The following is a 26,884-nucleotide window of genomic DNA, read 5'->3' as shown; positions in this document are numbered from 1 at the left end:
GGGCACGGCGAGGATCTGGGCACCAGCACCGCGCCACGTCCCTGTGGGCCAGGGCAGTGCGGAGCATCCCCCTGCAGAGCGGGGATGAAGGCTTCGCCTCAGACAGCTCCCGGGAGTCATCACCAATTAACAGCCAGCTCTGAAATGTCCCCTTCACGCCTGGGGCTCCTGGGCTGCCCCTGCCTGCCCTTCCCTCCCCAGCACATCCCTCCCAGGACTGAGCATCTCTGGATGCAAACAACCCCCTACTGTGTTTCCATGCCCAGCCCAAGCAGGGAAGGGTCCTGGGAGGGCACCGCTCAGCTGCTGCAGCGGTACCAGCTCTCCCTGAGGCTCCAGAGCCCACAAGAGCCCTGGCCGTGCCCTGCAGCCAGCGAGGACATCTCCCAGAGCCCCAGGCTTTGCAGCTGGCATGAGGGGTGCAGGACGGAGGCCACCCTGTGCCCCACAGCGAGTGTCCTGCATGGGAGCTGCCTCATGCCCCGCTCCCTGGACCCAGGAGGCTGCAGCACGGCACTGCCCGGGCTTTGCTCAGCTGCTGCACCCACAGCCAGCTGGCAAATCCTCCTCCAGAGCAAGGGGCACGATCCTGCCTGTGAACAAAGGTCATCGCAGCCCTCTGAGTGCTTACAGCAGCCAAGCAGGCAGCAAGCACTGGCCTCGCCGCGTCCATCCTTCCGAGTTGCTTCTGCAGCTGGGTTGTCGCAACCTGTCAGCAGTTTCACCCGAAATCCATCCCCACTCCTCTACCCGCAGCCTCCAGGTCAGCCGGGGCCGCTTCCAGGCCAGGCACAGGATATAAACCACCTTTCCTGCTCTGACACAGCCAGGAGGAATTCCCTCATTCGGAAGCGGGTTGCATTAAGGAAGCCTGGTGGAGTTACCCGGCGTGCGGCACCCACAGGGCAGGCACAGCCTGGGAGGGTTGGCTGGCCCTTGGATAGGTGAGACGTGGCAAGGATACGGCCCCCGCTGCTGCCCACACACTTCTTGTTTTGCTCAGTGGATGGTGGCGCTTGGTCTGATGCCATCCGGGCTCTGCTGATGCCGCCGAAGCCCAGGGAGATGGGGTGGGGTGAGCCGTGCGGAGGATACGGCCCTCGCTGCAGCTCGGTGCTGGATCCAGCCCTGATCAGTGTCTTTATCAATGACCTGGATGAAGGCATCGAGTGCACCCTTAGCAAGTTTGTGATGACACTAAGCTGGGTGGCAGCGTGGATCTGCTGGAGGGCAGGGAGGCTCCAAAGGGATCTGAACAGGCTGGACCGCTGGGCTGAGACCAATGGCAGGAGGTTTAACAAGGCCAAATGCCGGGTCCTGCACTTGGGGCACAACAACTCTGAGCAGCTACAGACTAGGAGAAGTCTGTCTTAGAAAGCTGCCTGGAGGAGAGGGACCTGGGGGTGTTGGTTGACAACCGACTGAATATGAGCCAGCAGGGGCCCAGGTGGCCGAGAAGGCCAATGGCATCTTGGCTTGGATCAGAAACGGCGTGACCAGCAGGGCCAGGGAGGTTATTCTCCCTCTGGACTCGGCACTGGGGAGACCGCTCCTCGAATCCTGTGTTCAGCTCTGGGCCCCTCACCACAAGAAGGATGTTGAGGCTCTGGAGCGAGTCCAGAGAAGAGCAACAAAGCTGGTGAGGGGCTGGAGAACAGGCCTTATGAGGAACGGCTGAGAGAGCTGGGGGTGTTTAGCCTGGAGAAGAGGAGGCTGAGGGGAGACCTCATTGCTCTCTACAACTACCTGAAAGGAGGTTGTGGAGAGGAGGGAGCTGGGCTCTTCTCCCCAGTGACAGGGGACAGGACGAGAGGGAATGGCCCCAAGCTCCACCAGGGGAGGTTCGGGCTGGACATTAGGAATAAAGTTTTCCACAGAAAGGGTCATCGGGCACTGGCAGAGGCTGCCCAGGGAGGTGGTTGAGTCCCCTTCCCTGGAGGGGTTTAAGGCACGGGTGGACGAGGTGCTGAGGGACATGGTTTAATGTTTGATAGGAATGGTTGGACTCGATCATCCGGTGGGTCTTTTCCAACCTGGTGATTCTATGATTCACACACTTCTCTTTTTGCTCGGTGGATGTTGGTGCTTTATCTGATGCTGGCCAGGCTCTGCTGCCACTGCTAAAACCCAGGGTGATGGTGCCCTGTGACGGGTGAGCCGTGGTGCGGATACAGCCGTCGCTGCAGCTCACACGCTTCTCTCTGCTCGGTGGTTGCTGGTGGTCAGCGTGGTGCTGTCTGGGCTCTGCCGCCACTGCCGAAGCCCAAGGTGATGGTGCGAGAAGCTGTGAGGGCACTCGGAGCATCGCTCCACCCTGCAGACCAGTGCTGCCATCCCTCCCTCATCCTCCCTGGAAGTGATTTTCTGGATTTAGAGTGACCCAGCTGATCCCAGCAAATCGCTCAGGTGCGCAACCCTAAACCACATGGAAAAAGCTCAATGGGAGCAACTACAGACAGGTCCCCTGAGCCCCCCAGGAGGGCAGAGGCAAAGCCCACGCACGGGCTGCTCGCACAGCAGCCTTCACAGCCCACCCCTGCCTTTCTTCTGGCACCCAATGCCTTGAAGAAGCACCTGCAGCTCATTACCCCCCTCAGGGCTTCTCCCACATAAAGGGGGTGGCCGAGGGTTCCTCTTCCCAGCTGCGAAGTGTTTGTGGTGGGAGCTGCAGAAGGACTGTGTGGTGAGCAGGCAGGTATACGTGCCTCTGCTTCTTAAGTGGGTGTTTGCAGGGCTTGGGTGCTCCTGCCATGAGTGTCTCCTCCCTTTGCCCCTTCCTCATGTCCTGGTTTGGCTTGGTCGTTGCCGTGCGCTACCCCTCACAAACAGGCTGCGGGTCACTCCTTTCCATCCTCCTGTTAACATATTGCTTGTTAGAAGTTAACATCAGGTAAACTAATTTAAGCTCCTTCTGTACTGGATGTCTTGGATTAAATTGGCATGGTACCTAATGAAGCTGAAGCTCCATTTGTTGTGCTGGAAGCCCTAAATATCAGCAGTGTAATTGGTGCTACCAACTTTAGAAGGCATTTTTGTGGTTTTTCTCCCAGCTAGAAGCCCTGCAAGGGTGCAGACCCCAAAGCCTGAGGAGTAGTGGGAGGGCTCTAGGCTTGCAGGCTTGGAGGGTCTTGAAATTTGGCTTTGGAGCTGCAGAACAGATGGGGTGAGCACACGAAGACCTGTGCGTGTTCTGCTCTCTGGCTGCAGGGAGGCTGTGCTGGCTTGTGCGCACCAGAGCAGACCTTGTGTGGGCGCTGGGGCTGGGTTTGGCTCTCTGATGTGGTCTCACACCTTGTCTTGTTGTGGTGAGCTATGAAAGCAGCATCTTTTGAGGGTGCTGGGACTGGGCTGGGTTGTGTTTTGGGGCTGAGTCTGGGCCAGAGTATGATTGGGTGGCTCTCCCCTTCCCTGGGGCGGCGAGTCCCTGCACCATTAAGTGCCTTGGCGTGGATGTGTGATGCGTTATTTGGGTTTATTGTGGAGGGTTCCCATGGGTGCTGACTACTCACTGGTGCTCAGGCATGGTTCTGCACCCACGGACCCAAAGCAGCACTGCTGGATGCTGGTTTTTAGGGTGTTTTCTAGGCTGATATCCAAAGTATTGGTGTTTTCTCTGTACTTAGAGATAAGCTTCCCATGCTGGTTTGGGTTTGAGGCTGTGCCGAGTCCACAAGCCCTCTGGGACAGCTGCTGTGTCCTGGTGCAACGTGGCCAGTGGGTCAAGCTGTAGGTAACCTTCCCACTGTGCCGTACCACACTGGTCTGGGAAGCAGGGATCCTGAGGAGAAAAATCCTAGGTAGGGGAAGAACCGTCGTCACCTTCATCGTAAGTGAAATGAGACTCATTAACAGGCCCAGGTTTAGCACCATGGGGCAGGAACTGGAGCTTCTTCCCATCTTCATCAGCTCTGAATCCCTTCCAGCAGAGCGAGGCACCGCTGTCCCCGTGGGCCCTCGCTGCTGGGAGGGGATCAGACAGGCTGCTAATTAGGGGATGAAAGAGCAGTCTGTGCAAAACCAGTGCTGCAAGACTTGCAGCTGGGATCACCCTGGCGAGACTGTAATTGGCCCTCTTGGATGCTCCTGGACTCAGCCAGAAGGGTCTTTTTGGGGGCTTTTCTGGACTTGGACCTCTTTCTGGCTGTGAAGGATCCTTTCTTCCTCCTTCTGAGGAAGGAGGCACTTGCTCAGCCAGTCCTGCTGCCCACACAGAGCTGCCCAGCCGAAAAGGGGAAATGCAAAGGCACCCTGGGCCCCGCTGGGAGCAGCGGCAGCTCTGGCCGGAGCCTTTGCCCTGCTTTGCCCAGCTTCCCCTCCAGCACCCAGACCTGCAGGGCTGGGTGAGCCTGGCCCAGACCGGCTGGGGCACATGCCTTCCCCAAACGGGCGCTGGCAGCATGATGCAAGTTCCTCCCTGTGCCTCAAAGCTGTGAAAATCAACCCATTCTTGAAAAACTCTCTTGAAATGCTGTCCTGGTCCCCCCACGCCAGCTGCTATGCAGCTCCCAGGCCTCCAAACTCATCCCTGCAGGAGCAGTGGTTTTGAGCTGAAGGATGAAGATGCTGCAAGAGCGATCGCTGCCCGCTGGCAGCATGGGGAGTCTGGCAGCGCTGCCCGCCCTGCCAAGCAGCGCAGCAGCCTCCTGCTCGCCGTGGGTGTTTGGTGCAGAAGGAAGCTCCTGTTGATGCTGCTGTGCCTCCTGAAACACCGCATCCCTACGCACCTCGGGCGTCTGCAGGAGACTCCTCTCCCCCAGGTTCATTGCTTGTCTGCAGGGCAGGGGCTCCTGTCCCAGGGTGGCTCCCCCAAACCCCACTGCGTTCGATGCCGAGTGGAAGGGCCGTGGGCAGGAGGGGAGGCAGCTGAGCCTGCCCATATGCTTCCTAATGGGGAGCAATAGCAGCTCTTCCCGGGAAGCTCACGCTGCACCATCTGCTCTGCCGTGGTACCTTCTCTTGCAGAGCTTTTTTAAGCTCTAACTTTCATTCCCAAGCGCTCTGCGGCGGCTGCTTGCGTACGGGCTGTCTCCGCTTTGTAATCGCCTCAAAACAGGTTGTCTGAACCTTCAACGCCGAGCGGGAGAACAGCCCAGACAGGCTGCAGCCAGCCAGGGCTCCAGGAACTGTGTTTCCATTTAAAAATAACCAGGAAAGTGCCTGTGAATGGATACAGCATGTGATAGAATCACAGAATGGTTTGAGTTGCAAGGGACCTCAAAGCCCATCCAGTCTCACCCCCTGCCATGGGCAGGGACACCTCCTGCTAGATCAGGTTGCTCTAAGCTCCATCCAGCCTGGCCTTGAGCACCTCCAGGGATGGGGCAGCCACCACTGTTCTTCATGCGTTGTTCCTCTTCTCCCTGGTGTCCTCAGCACCTTCCTTCTTGCTTGGCACCCACTCACCCTACCGATGCTGCTCCCAGACTCTGGGTGGGATACACAGCTTGTGGCAGAATGGCTGCAAGGTTCCCACACTCTCTGCTAATCCCCTTGTCCCATCCCCGTGCAAAGAAATTCTTTATTTCTGTACTATGCTGCGTGTGCTAAAGGCCAAACTCAATGGCTCCCCTGGGTCCCTGCTGCTTCCTCGCGCCCTGGTCAGCACTGCGAAGGGAAAATAAAAGCAGTGGCTGTGCTGGGCTCCCCGGGAGCAGCACTCGCCACCAAGTCCTCAATATAGGAAAGACCCAGATCTGTTAGAATCAATCCAGGAGAGGCCATGGAGATGATCTGAGAGCTGGAGCAGCTCTGCTGTGAGGTCAGGCTGGGGAAGTTGAGGTTGTTCAGCCTGGAGAAGAGAAGGCTCTGAGGAGACCTTAGAGCAGCTTCCAGCACTGAAAGGGGCTCCAGAAAAGCTGGGGAGGGGCTCTGAATCAGGGAGGGCAGGGATAGGATGGGGTGAATGGTTTTCAGCTGAAATGGGGGAGATTTGGATGAGATCTTTGGAAGAAATGTTTTGCTGTGAGGGTGAAGAGGTCCTGGAGCAGGTTGCCCAGAGCAGTGGTGGCTGCCCCATCCCTGGAGGGGTTCAAGGCCAGGTTGGATGGGGCTTGGAGCCCCTGATCCAGTGGGAGGTGTCCCTGCCCATGGCGGGGTGTGGTATGGATGGGCTTTGAATTTGCTTCCATCACAAACCATTTTGTGATTATTTTGCAGCAGGAGCAGCACTGGCTGAGGTGCCCAAGTGCAGCTCCAGCTGCCCTGGGGGGGTCCCAGAGGGAGAGGCAGCGCAGGTGCCTGGGGAGCCTGGTCCCAGCTCCCAACAGTAAAGTGAGCTCCATAAAGCCTGGATGCAGCACACGGGTGTAGCTGGGGCCGAGGGGGAGGCTGGCGGGGACGGGAACACGCGCAGGCTGGCGCCGTGTGCAGATTGATGGTGCCAAGTCACTTCAGATAGCTTCGCTGTTTGTTTGTGCGAAGCTCTAAATAAAGCCGACAGCCCCAGCGGCTGCCAGGGAGGGAGGAGGGAGCTGAGAGCTGGACCCCTGGCACATCACAGCCCTGCACCCACCGCTGCCCTTGGGACCCTGAGGTGTGGGAGAGTAGTTGGGTACGATCCGTGCTGCTGGGGATGCTGTGGGGGATGCTGGGTGCTGCCTGGGGGTGCTGGGTGCTTGGCTCCTGTCTGCAGCGGGTTGTATCCTGACCTGGGCAGGCAGAGGGGAAAGCCGGGGGGGCTCAGGACCTGACAGCATCGCGTCTGGCTGCAGGTGACTGTGCCCAGGCAGCTCACAGGGGAGCAAGCTGGTCCCTGTCCTGGTCCTACCCAAGAGCCTGTGGGTGGTGGGTGAACTCGCAGCAGGATTCAGACAGCGGAGGACGTGTCCTTGTGCCTCCCCTGGGAGGGACTTCGTGTCAGGGAGAAGCTAGACAGTGCAGGGACACATGTCCCATGGATATTCACATCCAGACGCTACTTCCTCTCTTCTCCCACTGCAGCTGCCTTGTCCTTGAGCTGCTGCCTCTCCCTGTGCAGGCTCCTGTCCTTTCCCCTAGGACAGGCTCCCACTACGCCTGTTCCCCTGGATCTCAGGAGATGCCCTCAGGGTGTAGCTCAAGGAGTCCCAGCGGGGTGCAGGTATCTCCTCTCCCTCTGCATCCCCCGCTCCAGCAGCTGCCTGGGCTGCACCAGAGCCCTCTCCTTGCTCATTCTGACCCCCATGAGCTCAGCCGGCCTGTGAGCACCTCCAAAATGCCCCTTGCACCCTGCCACGGGCTCTCCTGGCTCGGACGCTGGCCTTGAGCGGCACAAAACATCCCATGTGCTCAGGAGCATCCTTGTGCTCTGCCCCCACCTCCAGCACAGGGGCGCGGGGCTGTGGCACAGGAAGCCTGCGGCAGGCGAGGGGACCCTCGTGCAGCGCTGGGGCCACTCAACCATCCTTCCTCTGCCCCAGCTGCATCCTGCATTCTGCCTGCTGGAGGGATACTGGGCCTCGGGGGGAGGAATCATAGAATCACCAGGTTGGAAAAGACCCATCGGATCATCGAGTCCAACCATTCCCAACAAACACTAAACCATGTCCCTCAGCGCCTCATCCACCTGTCCCTTAAACCCCTCCAGGGAAGGTGACTCAACCCCCTCCCTGGGCAGCCTGGGCACTGCTCTTTTGGGGGGGCAAAAGCAGCACTGGTCCTGGGGTGGGGATGATGCTGACCCCCTGGTCCCAGGGTGGCATTGCCAGCATCCTTGAGGGTGGATGCTGGCTCCCAGGGCAGGGAGAGGGGATGTGGATGCTGGGCACTGGTCCTGGACCAGGTGAAGGGGATGATGGCACCGGAGCTGGCCGGGGAGGGAATGCTGGGCCCCAGATCCTGGTGGAAAGGGAAGGGGGGGCTGCAGAGGGGGGGTGTTGGTGGGATTTGCGGTCCCAATCCTTGTGTGAGGAGGTGGGGGTGCTGGTCCCAGGGGAACGGATGCCAGGCGGGGAGTGGGGATGGATGCTGATCCCGGGAGTTGGGATGCTGCGTCCTGGAGGTTCTAGGGTGGGATGCCAGGTCCTTGCGGGAGGATGGATTCGAGTCTCAGGGGGGTGCGATGCCGGGTCCGGGGTGGGGAGGGGGAAGGGATGCGGGTCCTGGGGGAGGAGGGATGCCGCTGCCCGTCTCCTCCAGCCCACCTTAAGTCTCGGAGCGCGCCGGGGTGACCTTCCAGCCCCGAGCTCGCTCCGGGCCGGCCGCCGCAGCCCCCAGCGCCGGGAAAGCGGCTGCTCGGGGCCGAGGGGAGGGGAAGGGGGGGGGTGTCGGTGCTCGGGGGCCGGCCCCATCCCGCCCCGGTACCACGGCAACGGCGGGAGGCGGCGCGGCGGGGGCGGCTCCGGGGCTGCGGACCCGCGGGTCCGTGTGCCGGGCTCGCTCCTTCCTCATTTTGGGGCTGAGAAGGGCGATTTCCTCCTTCTCCAGCTGCAATTCTGCAATTCTGGTTTGGTTTTATTTGTTTTTGGTTTTTTTTTCCCCTGCTTTTGGGGTTTTTTGCTTTATTTTTTTTTTTTTGCGTATTTAAAAAAAAATAAAGCGCCGAACCCCGCTCTAATCTCTGCTCCCCAGAGCCACCCGAGGATGGAGCCACTTCCCCCGTGGCCACTGACCTGCCTGCTGCTGCTCGCCCTGCCAGGTAAGCCAAGGGTGCGACCTGCACCCCTCCTGCTGCTCCTTTGGGTTATTGGGGGGGGTGGGAGTTGCTTTCCCCATGGATCCTATAGGATGTTTTGGCATTTTTTCCCTCTCCATTTCCCTCCATCCTCCGCCACACACCTCCGGTACGCGACATGATGCCGTCTCGCCGCGCACGGTTGGTGTTTGACCTTTCTCCGCGATGACCTAGAGCGCGGCAGTTCCACAGGGCCCTCCTGGCTCGGCGGCTCCTCCAGGAGCAAACTTGAAGGCAGGCAGACATTCCCCTTCCCAGCCAGACAAGGGAACTGAGCAGGGACGTGAAGAGGCATGTTGTTTCCACCCATTTGCTGGCACCCCCCGCCAGCGACGGGAGAGGCAAATCTCTGCAAGCAGCCAAAATTCCCACTCAGAGGCTGCCCGGATGGCAGAGCGGGTAAGGGGAGGCTCCAGCCTGCCTAAAACTTCTTTTTCTGGCTACCCCTCTGCTTTACCCCTGGCAGTGCGCTGGTTTTGCGGCTCTACCCAACTGTTGAGCACCCGAGCAGTGGGGTTGCACCATCCTCCCATGTGCCTTGCACCACCCAGCCCTCCTGCGAGCACCGGCCACAAGAGCCCTGGGCTCCTTTTTCCAGCTCCCCGGGTGCCCCAGCCCTCCTTGGGGCTCACGGCTCCACCAGTCCCCTCTAAAAGCTTGGGGAACGCAGCGTGAGAGGGGTCGATAAAAGCGTGCGCCGCTCCCTGGCTGTTTCCCTTCCCTCGCTCGTAGGGAGAAGTTTCTCACCCCACCAGGAACGAAGCCCTGTGGTGGCTGCTGCTTTCAAGGAGGTTTCCTTTCTAGGAGGTTTTCTTTCGGTGCTGTTTGTCTGGGGTCATCCAGCTAAGGAATCGCTCTCCTCCTTGCCCAGCGCTCAGTGTCCCTGGGGAGGGATGGGGCTTGGGGCAATGCTCAGGAGCACCTTGCTGCCTGTCCCAATTCCACCTTTTCCAGTCAGATCCCATTACAAATAGGCTCCTCCATGGGTAAAACGCCATCCCATGTTGAGGAAAACCATGCCTTTCCAGGCCTGTTGGAAGTATTTACTGTGGAAGCTTTACTTGGGCAGAGAGTTAAGCACAAACTTGAGCAGAAAGCAAATGCTTTCAGCACAAAACTCCTTGCTTTGAGTTGCCTGATCACAACTGAGAAGTGTTGGCCCCAAGCTGAAAACTCCCGGTTGCTGGAAGCCAAGAAGGCTTTGGCAGCGAGTGCAGCTTCTCAGTGAACCGCTGCAATTCCCTGCCACAAAAGAACAGCTCAAACAAAGCTCCTGAGCTTAATTAAACGTGGCCTTGGAGTAGGAACCCCATTTTCCCAAGCTAGCCATCAAGAGAGAACCATCCTGGGACAGAACGCCCTGGGTTGCAGAGTGCTTTACATCTCTAATTTCAGGCGCACGCACACAGATCTCCCAACTAAGAAGTGATGGGATGAGAGGAAACGGCCTCAAGTTCTGCTGGAGCGGGTTTAGACTGGATATTAGGAAATATTCCTTCATGGAAAGGGTTCTTGGGCACAGACCACGGCTGCCCAGGGCGGTGGTGGAGTCCCTGTCCCTGAAGAGGTTTAAAAGATGGGCAGGTGATTTGGTTCAGTGGTGGGCAGGTAAGGCTGGTGTTGATCTCAAAGCTCTTTTCCAACCAAATGATTCTGTGATCTTTACCATTTGGTGAACCGCTCCTGGGTCATGGCTCAGACTAAGCCTGAACTCCAGAAGAGCTGGCCCTGGCTTCTGCACGAGCGAAAGAGAAGGTCCTCCAGAAGATCTTCCTGGAGGGCAAAGAGATGCTGGGAAGCCAAACAGCAAAATCTGTGCCATGCAGAACCCTTCCTCCACCGCTTCTCAGTGGAGGTTTTCGGCTGCGCATCCTGGTACCTCCGCTAAAGAGGAAATCTGTTTGGTTGGGGGGCCTTGGCTTTCAAATTGGCTTTCAAGCTGGAGTTCTCCTAATGCTGTAGGAGGGAAGCTCACAAATGGTGTCTGCATGTGATCTGAGGCGTCTTCTGATGTCACGTATGTCCAGTGTGGCCTTTAATGTCCCTGAGCCCCTCTGGGATCTTCATAGCACTCCTGGGTCTCTCTTCTTGCCTTGCCCTGAACTGCAGATTCCAGGCCCTTTTTATAGGCAGCACCTGTTATTTTCCCCTGTGGGCGGTTTTGCTGCAGGTGAAATTCCAGGAGGATTATTCTGGGGCTTCTTTTGCTCATGGGTCCATTCCTTCAGCGAGTGACCGTGGGGCTGCGGATGCCGAGGACCAGCTGCACGTCGAATTCTGGAGCGCACCGCCCTCTCCTCACCATCCTGGAGCTCCTTACCCGGCTCCTTCAGAAGGAAACCGAGCTATTTTTACCAGCAAGCATCCAAGCAGCCTCTCCTGAATGAAACCCCGGCCCCTTGCAATCTGTTCGGTATCAAACGCTTCAAAAGGTGGAATACGGAAAGCAATGTGTCACCGAGATGGGAAACTTGCACCGCAGCAGGAGAGCCAGGGATTGTTTTGCTCTCAAATTAAACTGAAGAAGAGGAGGGAGGCTCTGCTAGACCAGGCACAGCACGGCTGCTGTGCTTGTGCCTCCTCTCCAGGCTGGGAGCGCTCTGGGGCTCCTACCTACGTGGGGACTGTCAGGTGATGAGTTTTAGGGCTCTAAAAGCCTTTGCTAATTCCGGAGTGTAGGATAGAGCAGATTAGAGGGTCAGAGCACCTAAACTCCCCTTGGTCTCGGTGGCGAAGGGATTCTGCTCTCTCTCTAGCTGGTTTGAAATTGGAGGCTGAGCAAATCGTGTTGTCGGCTGGTTCTGTGAATGTGCAGGTGGGAAGCAAGTTTGCATTGAACTGGTGCTTGTAGAGAGAAGTTCGGTGTCTCCCATGTGTTTGTAGCACAAAGAACCCTGATGTGTGCCAGTCCTGGTGCTCCAGCACATCATGAGCATACGGGGCTCGCAAATCCCTGCTGGGAGGGGGCTTGGCCGGGCTCCCAGCCCTGCTGCTTCTTGACACAAGCACCCAGAAAGGGGAAGGAGGAGAGACATCATCTGCTGGGTGTGAGGAGAAGCTGTGTTCAGGGGGAAGGGAGGAAAGGAGCTTCAGTGGAAACTTTACTTTTTTTTTCATATTGTGGGGTTTTCTGTCAACTTCCCCTTTGTGTTTCCCATCGCCGGGGGTGGGGGCATCGCTCTGCCTGCTGCTGTGGGACTTTGTCGGTGTTTCTGAGAACACGGTGGGTTGGTGCTGGTGAAGGGTTGCGTGCAGGCAGAGGAGCTGGGTGGTCTGTCTGGGACTCCTGCTCCTGGGCTGGGAGGTGCGAGCGGGTCTCGCTAAGGCAGCGTGGTGCTAACGTGGCACAATCGTGGCTGGAGCTCAGGTATAAATAGATCTGCAAGCCCTGCGTGCAGGGATCTGAAGAGCACTGGCCAAACAGAGCTGTGTGTGAAAGCCTCTAAAGCAGTGTGGTGGCTCACAACGGGACACGTGGAAAAATAAGCTAAAAGCTACATTTTAGCCCGATTTGAGAGACCACGCAGTGGTTTCTGCAATGATGGAGAGGCCGAGAGCTGCAGCGAAGCCTCCTGGCAGGCAGCATGGAGCCCTTTGTTCCCTGGCTGCTCTGGGAGCAAAGTCCCGTGCGACAGGGGCCTCGCTGCGGCGGCTCAGGCTGGACAAGAGCAAACACCCCTTGTCTGCACATCCCTCGGCACGGGGAGCGGGCAGGCTGCTCGCACGCCGCTGCCTGGCGAGGCGGTGACGTGGGCTTGGCGATGCGAGAGATGCACACGGATCATCTGCAGCCCGGCTGCAAACAGGGGCTCTTGGAGGGGCAGCCCTGCTGCCTGCAAAAGCAAATCCCCACGAACCTGGGAAGGCAGGAGCCTTCTGCTGAGGTAGTGGTGAGCTACAGCTCCCACTGAGCATCAGGTCCGGCTGCATCCAGGTTAACTGCCCGCTGCTTTTGTGGATGCTGCTCTGACATCCCAGGGCTGCGATGGAGCTGAACGTGCCTTGGAGCTGAACGATGCTTGTGCTGCTCCCGCTGACCACGCTGCAGCGCTGGGGTCAGCTCCAGGACCCCAAAGCAGATGCTTTCCCCATCTCTCTCCTCTCCGGTACAGCGCGTGCTTTGCGGAGAGACGGACAGATGGAGAGAGGGAGGATGAAGAGGAAGTGCTTGGCTGGTGCAGGCTGGGCGGTGCGGGGCAGCGCTGGCCCCTCTGAGCAGGGCAGCTCTTCCTGGCAAAGGGACCCTTGAGGGGATACAGGATGGCAGAGGGGAGCAGCAAGTGATGCTTCATCACTGGGCACAGAGCTCCTGTGGTGGGAAGGGGCCCTGGCTCCTGGCCCCCGACTTCCCACAGCCCTTGCTGTGTTGTGAGGCCACCCGCTAATGAGCAATGAGGCGTCTTGGGCTTTGTTTGCTGATGGGGTGGGGTGAGCAATGAGCATCACAGTCACGCTGGGTGCTCGAAGGGGCTGAGGAGTCCGTGCTGGGGGTGCCAGACCCCTTGGCTGGGTCACATCCCCACGCAGGGGCTTGGCAAGAGGCGGATGATGCTTCCGTGCTTTTAAACTTCCTCTGTGCGTTTCTCAACCACTTCTTGCAAAAGGTCTGAGGGCAGCAGATGATGGGGAAGCTCAGGAGATGCCACAGCAGCAGCACAGGCTCTGCGCTCTGTGTCACCGCTGTGCATCTGCACATGGGGTGCACAAGCCCTCACCGAGGGCAGAAGTTCTGCTCCAGGGCTGTTCCCACATTTGAGTGTTGCCCCAGCACCACCGGCTCACTGTGCAGAAGCCCAGGCTGCTGCTGCTCATGCAGAAAAATGAGGCTCAGCCTGGATGATGCCCTAGGATGTGGCACAAACTAGGTTTCTGTCCTTCCGTGCTTGTTGTCTGGGACAAACTCATGTGTTACGAGTGCTGCTGCCACGGATTTGAAGGGAAACACCCAAGCCTGAAGATTTTGGCTGTGAGCGTTGGCCTGTGCTGGGGATGAAGCACACTAGCGTCCTGGGCAAAACATCTTTAACTTGAGGCATCTGGAGAATCTCCACTCCTGGGAACTCTGGCTATGGAGATAAAGTAATTGTGCAGGCAGTGAGAACATCTGTGGGTGCATCAAATACTGCTGGAAGTCAGAAGGGATTAACAGCTGCCAAAAATCCTCTCCAGGTTCTGTGGGAGCCAATCGGGACTTGGAGGGGTCAGAGCAGCTCGTGCTACAGTAGAGCCTCCCAGGAGCATCCAGCCAAGGGGTCCTGTCCCATCCTGGGCATGGTGGGGGCTGCGTGGGTGCCAGGTCTTGTTGCTGCCCTGGGTTTTTCTGGTGTGAAAGGTGCGGGGTGCAGCTGCCACCCGCAAGGCTGGTCCATGCGCTCCCAGCGCTGCTGCAGCAGGAGTTACCAGCTCAAACACGATGGGCTCCGTGCGGTTGTGACACCGATCCTCTGTGCATCCTCTGTGCCACTTGCCAGCTCTGGGTCCGCAGCAGGTGGATTTAAGCAGTTCTCTTGGTTATTTAAGAATGTTCCTTTAAGCAACGGCCTGTACTGAAATCTCATTCAATTCAGTCACAAGAACTGTTTGGCTTGGCAAGCGTTCCCAGAATTAACCCCTCGAGGAGCTGCATGAATAGGAGGTGGCCGTCTCTCCTCTCCAGCTGCATTGAGGGAGCAGCAGCACTGCAGTTCCCGTGGGGCTCCTGCTGCCTCTCCCCTGCACGACAGCGAGCTTGGACCCCCGGTCCCTGCCAGCTCTGGCTGCAGGACCCTCCGAAGTGGATTTTATTGCTGGCAGGGCGAGCAGAGCCCTGGAGACCTCAGGAATTGCCCCCTGCCTGACCACACATGCGAGAAGGAACATTGGCAGCTGGGGGTGCCCTGGCAGGGGTCGCTGGGCACCAGAGCTTGCAGTGTGGAGAGGTGACACCCCGGAGCAAGGAGCTCTTTGCCGAGATGCTTCGAAAGGGACTGCTCTCCTCTGTCGGTGACAAGCAGGAGTGACGTCTGTCTGCTTTGGCCAAGGTCTGTGCTCCATCGGGGCTTGGATTCAAGGCGAGAAATGGGACAGATTCGGTGCGGAAAATGTGATCTCAGATCTGCAAAGGCAGCTCGTTTTTGGAGCACCTTCTATTCTGTGCCCTCGTTTCCTCCTGACTGACAAAGGCGAGCGGCTGTGGGAGGCGGCACAGCATGCCGGCAGGGATCTGCTCCGTGTTTTAGCTGTACAGTGTGACATGTGTCTGTCCAGCACAGCTCTAGCTGGCTCTGCTGCTGCGACCCGCGGGCTGAGGGCTGTGCCCGCTGCCGTGACTGCAGCTCTTCTCCCAGGCTCCTCAGTGCTGGCACAGCCCTATCGTCCCTAGTCCCCGCTACCCAAAGTGGGGTGCTCAGCCCATCCAGCAGCCAGAGAGGGCACCGAGAGCCAGGCTAGGTGTGCTGTGCAAGGTGAGATTGGGTCTGTGTTTTTCCCCAGGTGCGGATGCCCAGGTGGGTCAGGATTTCAAGGACTTCAAGGTGCAGCAGCTCCAGGATCCGGTGACGGTGGCAGCGGGGCAGACGATCACCCTGACCTGCACCATATCAGGAGACGGTCCTGCTGGCCCCGTGAGGTGGCTGAAGGGCAAGGACAGTGGGGTCACTGTTTATGATCAGACGGGCTCCTCCCCCCGTGTGACAAGGGCAGAGAATGGGTCCGACACGGACTTCAGCATCCACATCACGGATGTGCAGCCCGAGGATGCCGGCACCTATTACTGTGTGAAGTTCCGTAATAGGCTGAAGGGTGAAGAGGAGTTTCAGCGTGGAAAGGGCACGGAGGTGTCTGTGCGTGGTGAGTGGGGCTCCCAGAGCAGCTCCCGGGGGAACCAGTGACCCCATCCCACCCCACCCGGTGGGCTCTGCTCGGGGCTCAGGTGCCAGGAGAGGGTCCCGCGGGGGCGGCAGAGCCGGGGCTGACCCTGCGCTTCTCCCCGCAGCCAAACCCACACGCCCAGTCGTGTCTGGACCCGGGCGCAGAGTGGCGCCGGGGGAATCGGTGCCTTTCACCTGTGTGTCTGGAGGGTTCTTTCCCGAAGAAATCACGGTGAAATGGTTCAAGGACAAGGCCTCCATCTCGGCTCAGCAGCCCCAGATCACCCCAGCACAGACAAAATCCTCCTACAACATGTCCAGCACGGTGATGCTGACGCTGCAGCGCGACGACTTGCGCTCCAACCTCTCCTGCAAGGTGCAGCACCCCACGCTGACGGACCCACTGACGGGGATGTTCCAGCTCCGCGATGCCCTGCGAGGTGAGGCTGGGGGGAAACGGTGCTCGGGGTGTCCAGGTGCCGGGGTGGGGACAGGGCACCCTGTGGGCAGCGGAGCCGGGGGAGGCCCGGCACCAGGAGCTGCTTCTCTTCCCAGTTCCCCCCAGTGTCCGTGTGGCCACTGACTCACGGAGCCCTGTTGAGGTGAACGAGACCGTCATCTTCACCTGCGACGTGGAGGGGTTTTACCCGGGAGATGTGGATGTCACCTGGCTGGAGAACAGGACGGAGGTGAAGGTGGAGAAACTCTCCAAGCCAGTGGAGACGCCGCAGGGTTTGTTCAAGCTGAGGAGCCTTTTGGAGGTCCAAGCAACGGAGGAGAAGAACGGCTCTGCGTTCACCTGCCAGGTGGTGCACGATGGCCAGGCCCCCGTCAGCGAGACGGCTCTGCTGTGGATCAGCGCCCTGGCCAAGGGGGGACAGAGCGACCTGTTCCAGACACCTTACGGTGAGAGCTGCTGGGATGCAGTCCCTGCTGGGGAGACTTTAGGATGCATCCCCTGGGAAAGCTCAAAGTCTCACAGAGGACACAAAATCCCCATATTGCAGGCTGAGCGATGCTGGCAGGTCCTGAGCTGTGGTTCTTGGTGCTTCAGGCATCACCACGCCAACCCCAGCTGGAAGGCGGCAGGGACTTGGTCAGCACCAGCGTTTTCAGGCTTGTGGTGACCTTTTTCATTCATATTTCAGACAATTTGCTCCCCATCTATATCGTGGTGGGAGTGGTCTGCACTGTGCTGGCGCTGCTGGTGGCTGCAATTCTTTACCTCATCCGGGCAAAGCAGAGCAAGGGTAAGGAAACCCAAGTGCGCGGCAGGGAATAACCTGCTCCTGACTCCCTTCTCTCTCTTTCTCGCATCACTGCTTGGCTATGTGGCTCCAGGCCAAAGGGGAGGATGGAGTAGAGCTGACCGGGTTGTTCGCAGGCTGCAGGGAAAGCTCTGCCTGGTTGCCGCTGTGTGCCAACGCCTGCCAGGAGCAGAGTCAAACGTGCTTGTTGTTCCTTGTGCCTCAAGTGTTTGACCCCCCCACCTCCTCCTCTCTGCCAGGAACAGTTCTGCGGGAAACACCTTGAGGGAATGGCAGGAAGAGGCACCAGGGGAGGGTTAAGTTGGGCGTTAGGAGAAGGTTCTTTCCCCAGAGGGTGGTGGAGCCCTGAACAGCTCCCAGGGAAGCACTCATGGCACCAAGCCTGACGATAGTCCAGAAGCGTTTGGCCAACGCCCTCAGACCCACAGCATGAATGTTGGGGTTGTCCTGTGCAGGGACAGGAGCTGGACTTGATGAGCCTTGTGGCTCTCTTCCAGCTTGGGATGCTCTTTGAAACAGAGCGAACCTCCAGAACACGGCAGGCGCTTGCCTCGGGGAAGCTGTGTGTGGGCTCTTGCAGCAGGCTCTGCGTGCGGGCTCGCGTGCCTGGGATGCAGGGGTTTTATGTTGTTTCCTGAACTGTTTCATTCCTAAACTATTTCTCTTCTGGCAGGTAAAAGCTCGCCATCTGCTAGGTAAGTGTTGATCTCATCTGGTCAGAGTAACCCATGCACCCTCCAGCCTGCAAACAGGGTCCCTTGGAATTGGGGTGGAGCTGGATTCTCAAAAGCTTGTTGTGAAAGGGAAGACATGAGCCCAGGCTCTACTGATCCCCCAGTTGTGATTCTGCCCCTGTAGTGGTCTTGTACCAAACAAGTGGGTGGGAACCAGCTCTCCAGCCTGCAGAGGGGTAGCTGGACCAGCATGTGAGCAAATGTCTTTAAAGAAAGACATTGAGGTGCTGGAGGGTGTCCAGGGGAAGGCAACAGAGCTGGGGGGGGGGTTGTGGTGAGGTGGTTGCTGGTCTCATCTCCCAAGTGACAAGTGATGGGACGAGGGCAAATGGCCTCAAGTTGTACCAGGGAAGGATTAGGCTGGATATTAGGAAATATTCCTTCATGGGAAGGGTTCTCGGGCCCTGACAGAGGCTTCCCCAGGTAGCGGTGGAGCCCCCATCCCTGGAGGGGTTTAAAAGCTGTGTGGATGTGGTGCTTGGGGGCGCAGTTGGGTGATGGAGTGGGCAGTTGAGTTAACGGTTGAACTCACTGAGCTTAAAGGTCTTTTCCAGCCCAAACAATTCTACACATTTCTATACAAAGGCTCGCTTGGTGAGGACTTATCCTGCTTGAGGCTGCTGCAAGGACCTTGTTTTGTCTCTGAACACACATATCCCCCCGCCCCCGGCTTCTCCTTCACTGGGGAAGAGGCAATGGGACACTCGATCTGATTGGGTTTGTTCCCCCTTTCAGGTTACACGAACCGGAGAAGAGCAGCGAGGCCACTACTCAGGTGTGTTGCTCAGCCCCGGGACCTAAGGAGGGAGAGAAGTCGGGAGGCACCAGAGGTGGTGGTGGCTCCTGCATGAAACACCTCGATGTCTCCAGTGGAGGGTGGTGGTGGCTTCTGCATGAAACACCTCTGTGTCTCCAGTGGAGGGTGGTGGTGGCTCCTGCATGAAACACCTCGATGTCTCCAGTGGAGGGTGGTGGTGGCTTCTGCATGAAACACCTCTGTGTCTCCAGTGGAGGGTGGTGGTGGCTTCTGCATGAAACACCTCGATGTCTCCAGTGGAGGGTGGTGGTGGCTTCTGCATGAAACACCTCTGTGTCTCCAGTGGAGGGTGGTGGTGGCTTCTGCATGAAACACCTCGATGTCTCCAGTGGAGGGTGGTGGTGGCTTCTGCATGAAACACCTCTGTGTCTCCAGTGGAGGGTGGTGGTGGCTTCTGCATGAAACACCTCTGTGTCTCCAGTGGAGGGTGGTGGTTCCCCTGTGAAACGCCTCAGTGTCTCCACACTGTGGCTGGAGAGGGAGGAGAAGCTGTCCCAAGGATGGGGTAGCTGCTTCCCAGCATCTTTTCTGCCTTCGTCCTCTGTCTTCCTCCTCCTCCTCCCCCTAGGGAAGCCTGGGGTTGTGCTGCCTGGAGAACCAGCTGTGCCATAGCCATCCCTGGCTATTTGTGGAGTTATTTTTGCATTTCGTGACACAGTTACGAGCAAAGTCGTGATCAGCAGCAATCTGTCTGTCCCACCCAGCCTCTGCCAGCTCCTGCGTGGGCATCGCTGGGCAGCCTGGCCCCTGCCCAGTCCTACTGGGGTGGGGTGGCTGCTGTGGTGGCTCTGAAGCCTGTCGCTGGTGTGGTGGCTGGTGATTTGGAGGCAGAGCATGGGGTAAAGTATCGCTGTGGGCTTGTCCCAGCTGGCTGCTGGCATCGTTCCCTCTGTACAAGCAGCGACCAAGCTGTCCCAGGTCGAGCTGCAGCAGGATTGGCTTTGGGGTGGGCACTGGGGGCTCCCCGTTTGTCCTCCCAGAGGAATTCTTGATGTCTCCTGCAGGAGTCTGACCCAAACAACCTGACCTACGCGGACCTGAACTTCGAGAAAGAGAGGAAGACCATCCGACGGATGGTGGAGATGAGCCAGCAGTCGGAGTACGCCTGCATCCAGGCCAGCCGCCCGCCCGCCAGCGACGACAACCTCACCTACGCCGACCTGGACATGGTGCACCTCAGCAAGGCACCCAAGCGGCCAGCCCCGTGCCCTGAGGAGGCCACCTCCGAGTACGCCAGCGTCCAGATCCCGAGGAAATGAGCAGGACCACGGCGGCTGCTGGGACCCTATGGGGAGCCACCCTGCTCCTGCCTGGGAGGATTTTCTTGGAAGCTCTGAGTGCAAGGGGCTCCGCTACCCACGATTCAGGGTGGAAATGGAGCCCGCAATATTGTTGGGGTTGGCTCCCGTCTGCGAAGACTTGATATATGGAGGTGGCTTGGTCTTGGGGCTGCCGGCTCCATCCCTTCAGGGTCCCCCACAGCCCCGGGGGCTGCTCTGGCTCGGTGCATGGGGTTTGCCCACAGCAGGCTCAGCCAGTGGAGCAGCAGCTCCTCGGGAAGCTCCAGCCAGGCTGAGGAGATGGAGACAGTGCCTCCACACCAGCTCCCACGGGGATGCCACTGCCTGGCCAGGCTTGCACAGCGTCTGCAGCTGCCCCAACCCCGCAGGGACCCGTGGGTGCCCCCGCGCTGCCTTCTGGGGCTCCCCTGCTGCCGGCGCCTGGAAACCAAACTGGCTTTAAAGGAAGGACTGAAGTGTCTGCCTCTCTCTTCCCAAGTGTCCCTTCGGTGGGACCTCGGTCTCGCACCAAGGCCAATGAGGCTGGGAAGGCTGGTGACCCCAGCTGTGGGCTTTCCCCTGTCCTTGCCGCCCAGGGAGGCTCCAGGTATGGCTCCCTGGCACCGAGCATCCTCCTCCTCATCTTCCTCCACACAGCCTTGCCCCGGGCCGGGACCCACAAGCGCTGCCCCAGGCTTGTACAAAGCGTGCAGCTCCGTGCCGGCCGGGCTGGGGGTGCCCCGGGAGCTCCCCGCAGGTACCCTGCAACACACTGACTGTTTGACATCTAACTGTTAATTTTTAGAGCTGAAACCCCAATGTTTTGTGTTGTACGTGGGTGTGCTGCTGTGTACTTAACAGTAGAATAAGATGTGCACAATTAAGACCGAGGCCTCAGTAAAGACCCTGAACCCCAAAAAGACTTACGTGACCCCCCCAGCTCTGCCAGGGGGGTACGGGGGGGGACCAGGCAGGTTCCCTGCAAGCCCACCCATGGGGAACAAGTGTCTTCTATGGCTCCTCTGGCTGCTGGAAGGGGGCCAGGGGCTGCTGATGCTTTGAGAGCGCTGTGACTGCTTGTACAGCCTATTTTTTGTTGTTGTTGTTTTTTGTTTGTTTGGGGTTTTGTTTTGGGTTGGGTTTGTTTGGTTTTTTTTTGCTTGCAAGGTATTTTTATAATAAAAGTGAAAAGTCCTGTGCTGCTCCCACCCCTCAGCGTGGCCCTGTGCTCAGGGGTGGGGGGGTCACCTGGGCATCAGCACTGGGGGTGCCTGGTGGGGTGAGGTAGGACTGTGTCCTGCAGTGATGGGGAGGGAGCCTCATCCTGCACAACCCCTTCACGGTGCTAGAGAGAAAAGCGGGGGAGGAGGAGGATGGCAGGGGAAGCAGGAGGTTGAGGCTGGAGTAGGGGCTGTGGTGCCCACCCTGAGGGTCGGAGGGGCTCTCCTTCTCTTTGGGTGCTCGTACCAGGGTGCGGGCAGGCTGGGTCCTGGCTGCAGCTTGGGTGGCTATGGGTGAGCTTGAGCGTGTGCCAGTGCTCTGCAGCCACCTCCTCTCCTTTCCCACCCCGCAGCAGGCAGCTTGGCTCTGCCTCATCACCAGGAGCTGCAGCGTGAGGCTTCCCGGAGGAGGAGGCAGCAACGAAGAAGTTCAAAAGAGAATTTGCTGCCCAGGCTGGGTTTTCTCGTCTCAGAGCTGCTGCCAGCGAGGTCACGCTGTCCTGAAAGTGGGAGCAGGAAGGGGAGAGCTTGGCCACTGCCCTTGGCAGGGCAGCTGCTGGGATTCCCTGGGGCAAGCGGGGGGGCCCTGTTGCACTGAGCATCCCTGCCCTGCCATTGCTTGGCTGGGGGGACCCCGCCTCTCTGGGGGGGCAGCAGCAGTGGGGGTCGTGGGGTCCCTCGTTCCCTTGGCCCCCATGGTGTGGGGACGGTTCCACTGTGTGCTGCCCACAGGCCTCGGGTGCCCCTGGCCCCCAGCCCCCACTCCAGGCCCTGGGCGCGTGGTCCCCTCACGCCAAGGGCTTGATCTGCCCCGTGGAGCCCTGGACCATCGACAAAGCCACCGCTCAGCACCCAGCACGGCTTCGGCTTTGTTGGCATCTGCCTTTTATTGGCTGCGGGGGAGCGGGGGTGCGGGTCCAACCCTGCCTCTGGGGGTTCTTCGTGGAGGGGGGAACCAGGAGGGTGCTGGGATTGGGGGGACACAAGTCGCTTGGGGAGGGGAGTTGGGGTGGTGCTCAGCCAGCTGCCTCTCCCACGGCCGTGCCGGCTGCTCCGGCCACCTTCCAGCCTGGAGGGCCTCATCCTGCCCTGGCTCATCCTTGCCAGTGCTCAGAGGCCACTGTCCCCCCTACATCAGCTGTGATGGTTTCCAGACCCTGCTGCCCTTCTGCAGCCGTGGGAGGGTGGAGGATGCGTGTTCCCCTCCTCGCTTTGCCTGGGGGAGCCCAGAGGTTGGACCCACAGCCAGAGAGGTGGCACTGTCCCCTTGGCACGGGGTCCCTAAGGGATGGGCAGGTGAACCAGAGAGGGATGACTCGGGACAGGGACCCGTCATCCATGGAGGGGATGAGGTAGGGGTGACGCCGGCCACACCAGGGGGTGGGGATGATGGTGGTGGCACAGTCTGGGCTGGCAGCATGGGGACCGCGGTGCTGCCCATCCCATGCCCAGCTCTATAGGTCCGAGACCTCCCCTGAGTAGGCACTGGGGTCCTCGTCTGACCGCGTGATCACCTTGAACTGCCGCCGCAGGAAGCCCCCGTAGCGCTTCTGGTTGTCCCACTTGAGCTTGGGTCGGATCCGGCGCATGAAGCCACCGTAACGCTTGTGCAGCTCTGCCAGCTCCTGCCCCTCGGCCCCAGCGCCCGTGGGCTCCTCGCTCCCGTCGCCCGCTGGCCACAGCCCCAGGTAGTCCTCGGGGGCTGCCCGCTCCCCCGGCTTGCGGCCGAAGCCCCCAGACTTCTTGCTGAGGCCGCCCTTGCTGTGGGCGTTCTCGCGCAGCAGGGCGAGCAGCTTCCCCTTGGCCACCTTCTTCATGAAGCCCCCGTAGCGCTTGGCCAGTGCCGGCAGCTCACCGGGACCCCGCTCCTGCTCCAGCTCAGCCTCGTCCTCCTCTGCCTCCTGAGGTGATGGGTCTGTCCCTTCGGCCACGGCCACCAGCGGGGCCAGGAGCGCCAGCGCCTTCCTGCATGTGTCCCACTCGGGGCCAGGTGGTGAGGAGCCCTGGCATTCCCGCAGGCACATCTGCAAGACAGTGGCCACAGTGGGATGCCCGCTGATATCACCCTGCCTCTCGAGGTGATGCCCCCTGCCTTCTTCCCACCCCAAACCTGGAGATCTGCACCCGCCGTGCTGCAAAGCTCAGCGAGGAGTTGATGGTTGCACGTTCCAAGCACCCTGGGGTGCCTGTACCTGTGCCCAACACCCCGTCAGCTCCCAGCCCTGCCGACCATGCACGAGCACGCCCATTGCGCCCGCTGCTGGGACTTACCAGGGGCTGGATGCTGCTCTCGCTGTTGCGGGTCCGGGCTGTGCAGAGGGAGCACTGGGCTGCGCAGTCGGCAGATGCCGTAGCAGCCAGGGAGAGGCAGAGCGCCAACGCCAGCGCCCGTCGTGCCATCTCACCCCGCAGCCGCTGCCTGGGGAGGGCGAGAGAGCACAGAGCCGTCACCCTCCCTGCACCGGCCCCGGGGAGCCCATCGTCGCCCCACAGGCACCCTTGGCATGGGGCACCTACCACCTGTGCGGCTTCTCCTGGGGACGTGCACCAGGACCAGTGCCTGCAACTCACCTCTGGGTGCTGCCCCCGGGTGCCAGGCAGGGAGGAGACAGGAGTGACCCGCGGGGATGCTGCTGGATGTGATCCCTTACCCTGCGGTCTGGTCCTTGGAACAAGCTCTGAGCTACAGCCAGGACCCCGCGGCCACTGAGGTTCCTGGAACTGGTACCACCATCCCAACCCACCCCATCTCCTCCATTGCTCCTTCCACACTTCTGGAAAGAGAAGTCCCTTTTTGTCTTTAGCGCTGTGTTTCTCTGCAATATTCTGATTGCCGTGTTGCACGGCGTGGAGGGGATGAATCACAGGTTCTCCCTCTTGGTCTTGGGGAAGAAAAGCACCACGACTGGAGCTGCCAGCAGAAGGGAGGTGGTGGATGCTGTCACCCCATGCAGCCTCACCCCAGGTGCTGCACCCCAGGCTGGAGCAGCCCTGGCTCCCCTCCCTCCCACCACCACTTTTGCTGGGCTGGAGCAGCACGAGGAAGAAGGGAAAAGCTAGATTGGTGGTTCAAGCCTACCTGCAAGCCTTGATCACCATCCTTGAGCCCACCAGGAGCCATGCCAGAGCCTCTCACCTCCGCAGACAAGGCCAGGGAGGGCTGAACACATTGTGCAGTTGCTGGGAGAGGGGCAGAACCTCCCAGATGAGGCTGGAGGGGCCAGTGCTGGCCCTGGCTGTGATGCCGCAGGACTGCAGTGCCACCAGGACCATGATGGCCCTGGGAGTGAGAGCCAACCCTAACGGGGAGCACTGGCAGCAAGCACCTGCCTGCTTCTTGGCTGTTTTTATCTGGGGTGGAAAGGCATGACCCGGAGGGATCTGTTACACATTAATGACGCATATTAGAGACTATTGTATTCTTCAGCAGTATCTGCTAATGTACCGTAATTGGTGCTGATGAAGAAATGTTAATGCCACGGTATTAATTCATGCTAGATTAAAATTTAATTTGAATTATCTGCACCATCGTCTGCAGAACTGTCTGCATTCCTCAGCTGCACCGCACACTGGCTCCGTGCAGCACTGAGTGCATCGCCCTGCCTTGTTCCAGCAGAGCAACAGGCACCTCTGGCTCCATCCAGCACTAAGTGCATCACCCTGCCTTGTTCCAGTGGAGCAACAGGCACCTCTGGCTCCATCCAGCACTAAGTGCATCGCCCTGCCTTGTTCCAGTGGAGCAACAGGCACCTCTGGCTCCGTGCAGCGCTAAGTGCATCACCCTGCCTTGTTCCAGCGGAGCAACAGGCACCTCTGGCTCCATCCAGCACTAAGTGCATCACCCTGCCTTGTTCCAGCGGAGCAACAGGCACCTCTGGCTCCGTCCAGCGCTAAGTGCATCACCTTGCCTCTCTCCAGCAGAGCAACGGGCACCAGGGCAGGTGGATGCCCAGGATGGGCACGGAGATGGCAGAACCCCAGCCAGCCCTCGCCACCGAGACACAGTGCCTGTCCCTTATTGCCACCACCGAGACTGCGCTGCTACGCGAGGACTCTCCAGCCACACAGGTAGGTGCCAGCTGCAGCACCGAGGGGGATGAAGCTCCCAAGCTGCTTCTTAGCAGCCCCACCAGAAAACCTTTTTCCCCTCCTTTTTCCACCTGCTTCCCCTCCCTTGGCCGTGCCACGCTCCTCTGCTGTCGGCAGCCTCGTGCCCTGCTGCGGTCGAAGGATCGGGAACTTTATGGCACTCAGGGGCTCTCCGAGGCGGTCGAAGGATCGGGAACTTTATGGCACTCAGGGGCTCTCCGAGGCACAGCGGGGCCAGGGGTGCTCCGTGCCTGGGCACCCGGGACACCCCGCTGCACGCGTGCCCCATCCAGACAGAGCCACAAATGGCCCCCCTGCTCCTCCAGAGAGGTGGGGACTAGAAAAACTGGGGCAGGAAAAGGGGGAAGAAAACAAACGGGTTTGGAGAAAAGTGAAAAGAAGCAGCAGAGAAAGGGAGGAAGAAGAAAAGCAGCGTCAGAGCTCAATCCTGTGTTACCTGGAGGAGCCCCGAGGCTCCGGAGTTGTCTCTCCTTCGGGATCGTGGCAGGATTGTGGCAGCATCTGGCAACGATGGGTCCAGCCACCGAGGTCAACCTCCTACCTGTGTCAGGTATCTGCTGGGGTCCCCCTCTCCCATTTCCACTCGTGTTTTTTGTGCCCCGGCTTTGCTCATGCATGGAAAAGCTCCCGATTGCGTCCTTGCATTACATGAGCTGGTTCCAGATTTGGTGGCCCAAGGAAGGATGGGGAATCAGGACAGAGACCAACTCTCGTGTCCTGATTAACCTGTGATTATTGCCAGGGCGCGATGCAAACCGCTCTCCCAGGCTGAGCCGGTCTCTCCTTCCACTCAGGTCTAACTCAGGCAGGTTAGGACCTTGCAGAGCTTTGTGGTAGTGAAGCAGCATCACCTTCCAGCCGTCCCCTTCCTCACCTTTAAAAATGACCTGGAAACACCTTCAGGACAACGCTTCTTAAAAATCCCAATGACTTTTTGGAACAGAATCAGAGCAAACCCAGTACTGTGGCCACTGCTGCCGCTAGATCCAAGTGGGGGAGACAGAAACTTCTCCCCGTGCTCTCTCCCTGCTTCCTTTGCCCCTTTGAGCCCTGGTTTGTCCCCACCACAGTGGTGGCAGATGTGGCATCAGCATCAAAACAAACTCCAGCAAAGCTCTGGACTACAAAATCGCTTGAGGGATGAGAGGAGCACCTGTGGCCAGGCGGGAGCCCATCCTTAAATAACACAAGCCCCACCATGAGCTGCTTTCGGGGGGTTTGAACAGTCACTCTTTGGTGAGCAGGAGCGATACCCCAGCTGCGCCCAGGCGATGTCAGTGGGACGGTGACCCCAACAGTCCTACCTGCTCCCCGTCCTGATGAGCACCCGCTTTGCCGGGTCGTGGATGGTGGGTGTCCGTCCACGGGTGTCAGGCTGAGCCGATCATCGGCGTCGGTGGCGAGGCCACGCAGGCTGGTGGCCCTGCGGCGATGCCCGGGGTGCCCACCGGACTCACCGCCCACCGGCTCCCACCCTGCTTTTATGGCCACGGAGTCTCCTCCTGCAGCGGGGCCCGGCTGCGTTCGGTGCCGTGGAGCCAATCGGGGCGAGGGAAGCTGTGAATAATCAGCCCCGCTGTATCCTCACCACCTCCTGAGCAGGCTCTGCTGCTGCTCGGTGGGGTCCCTGCAGCCCCCCAGACGTCCCAGACACTGCGGTGCTTGTCCCACCACCGGCCGCATCCCTTGGGGACCCCCGTTGGAGCATCCTCAGGGCCGAAAAGCGTACCCCAAATGCAGGACATGCCCCAAATATGGTCCGTCTCACCCCAAGCTGCGTGTTGGAGGATGTGAATCCCCCTCCCCAGGCACCAAATTCAAATCCTGCCCTAGAAGGAGCAGGGGGTGAAGCCCTGACTCCCCACTCCACCCTCCAGGCTGGGAGAGGCACTGTTGTGGCGATTCTGGGGAGAGGAGCAAGCTGGACTGAAGCCATTGGGAAGGGAAGGTGGTCTTC

The 26,884-nt window shown here is 59.4% G+C and overlaps 2 protein-coding genes across 4 annotated transcripts in view; one reads left to right on the top strand and one right to left on the bottom strand.

Annotated features, from left to right (window-relative positions):
* Positions 1-20,805, top strand: part of LOC138728295 (tyrosine-protein phosphatase non-receptor type substrate 1-like) — a 31,401-nt gene extending 10,596 nt beyond the window's left edge. Inside the window, exons 1-8 of one of the 2 annotated variants that reach the window (XM_069871546.1) lie at positions 8,548-8,614; positions 15,122-15,478; positions 15,624-15,938; positions 16,054-16,404; positions 16,647-16,748; positions 17,440-17,461; positions 18,236-18,275; positions 19,322-20,805. In XM_069871546.1, coding sequence (XP_069727647.1) covers positions 8,560-8,614; positions 15,122-15,478; positions 15,624-15,938; positions 16,054-16,404; positions 16,647-16,748; positions 17,440-17,461; positions 18,236-18,275; positions 19,322-19,576 — 1,497 coding nt within the window. In that variant the 5' untranslated portion in view covers positions 8,548-8,559 and the 3' untranslated portion in view covers positions 19,577-20,805. Of the gene's footprint in view, positions 1-8,547; positions 8,615-15,121; positions 15,479-15,623; positions 15,939-16,053; positions 16,405-16,646; positions 16,749-17,439; positions 17,462-18,235; positions 18,276-19,321 lie in introns of those variants that run through there. The other variant, XM_069871545.1, reaches the window with a different exon arrangement.
* A 1,068-nt stretch (positions 20,806-21,873) lies between these two features.
* PDYN (prodynorphin) lies at positions 21,874-26,337 on the bottom strand. Of its 2 annotated transcripts, none has more exons than XM_069871803.1 (3): positions 26,232-26,337; positions 23,089-23,236; positions 21,874-22,841 (listed from the first exon to the last, which is right to left on the bottom strand). In XM_069871803.1, the coding sequence occupies exons 2-3, from the start codon at positions 23,215-23,217 to the stop codon at positions 22,272-22,274; spliced, it is 699 nt and encodes a 232-aa protein (XP_069727904.1). In that variant the 5' UTR covers positions 23,218-23,236; positions 26,232-26,337; the 3' UTR covers positions 21,874-22,271. The 2 variants fall into 2 exon arrangements, with proteins under 2 accessions (XP_069727904.1, XP_069727903.1); XM_069871802.1 differs by lacking the exon at positions 26,232-26,337 and adding an exon at positions 23,897-24,473.
* Between the last annotated feature and the right edge of the window lie 547 nt (positions 26,338-26,884).

Source organism: Phaenicophaeus curvirostris, chromosome 18, assembly GCF_032191515.1.
Source record: "Phaenicophaeus curvirostris isolate KB17595 chromosome 18, BPBGC_Pcur_1.0, whole genome shotgun sequence".
NCBI classification, from domain to species: Eukaryota; Metazoa; Chordata; class Aves; order Cuculiformes; family Cuculidae; genus Phaenicophaeus; species Phaenicophaeus curvirostris.
This window is presented reverse-complemented; position numbering and strand designations above follow the sequence as displayed.

What these genes read in the sequence shown, in the direction of transcription:
- PDYN (XM_069871802.1), bottom strand. Translation starts at nt 23,916, where the DNA reads ATGGTGATCAAGGCTTGCAG. An exon ending in ATGGTGATCAAGGCTTGCAG is followed by an intron (nt 23,237 to 23,896) that starts GTAGGCTTGAAC and finishes CGCCCTCCCCAG; the next exon opens with GCAGCGGCTGCGGGGTGAGA. An exon ending in AGAGCAGCATCCAGCCCCTG is followed by an intron (nt 22,842 to 23,088) that starts GTAAGTCCCAGC and finishes ACTGTCTTGCAG; the next exon opens with ATGTGCCTGCGGGAATGCCA.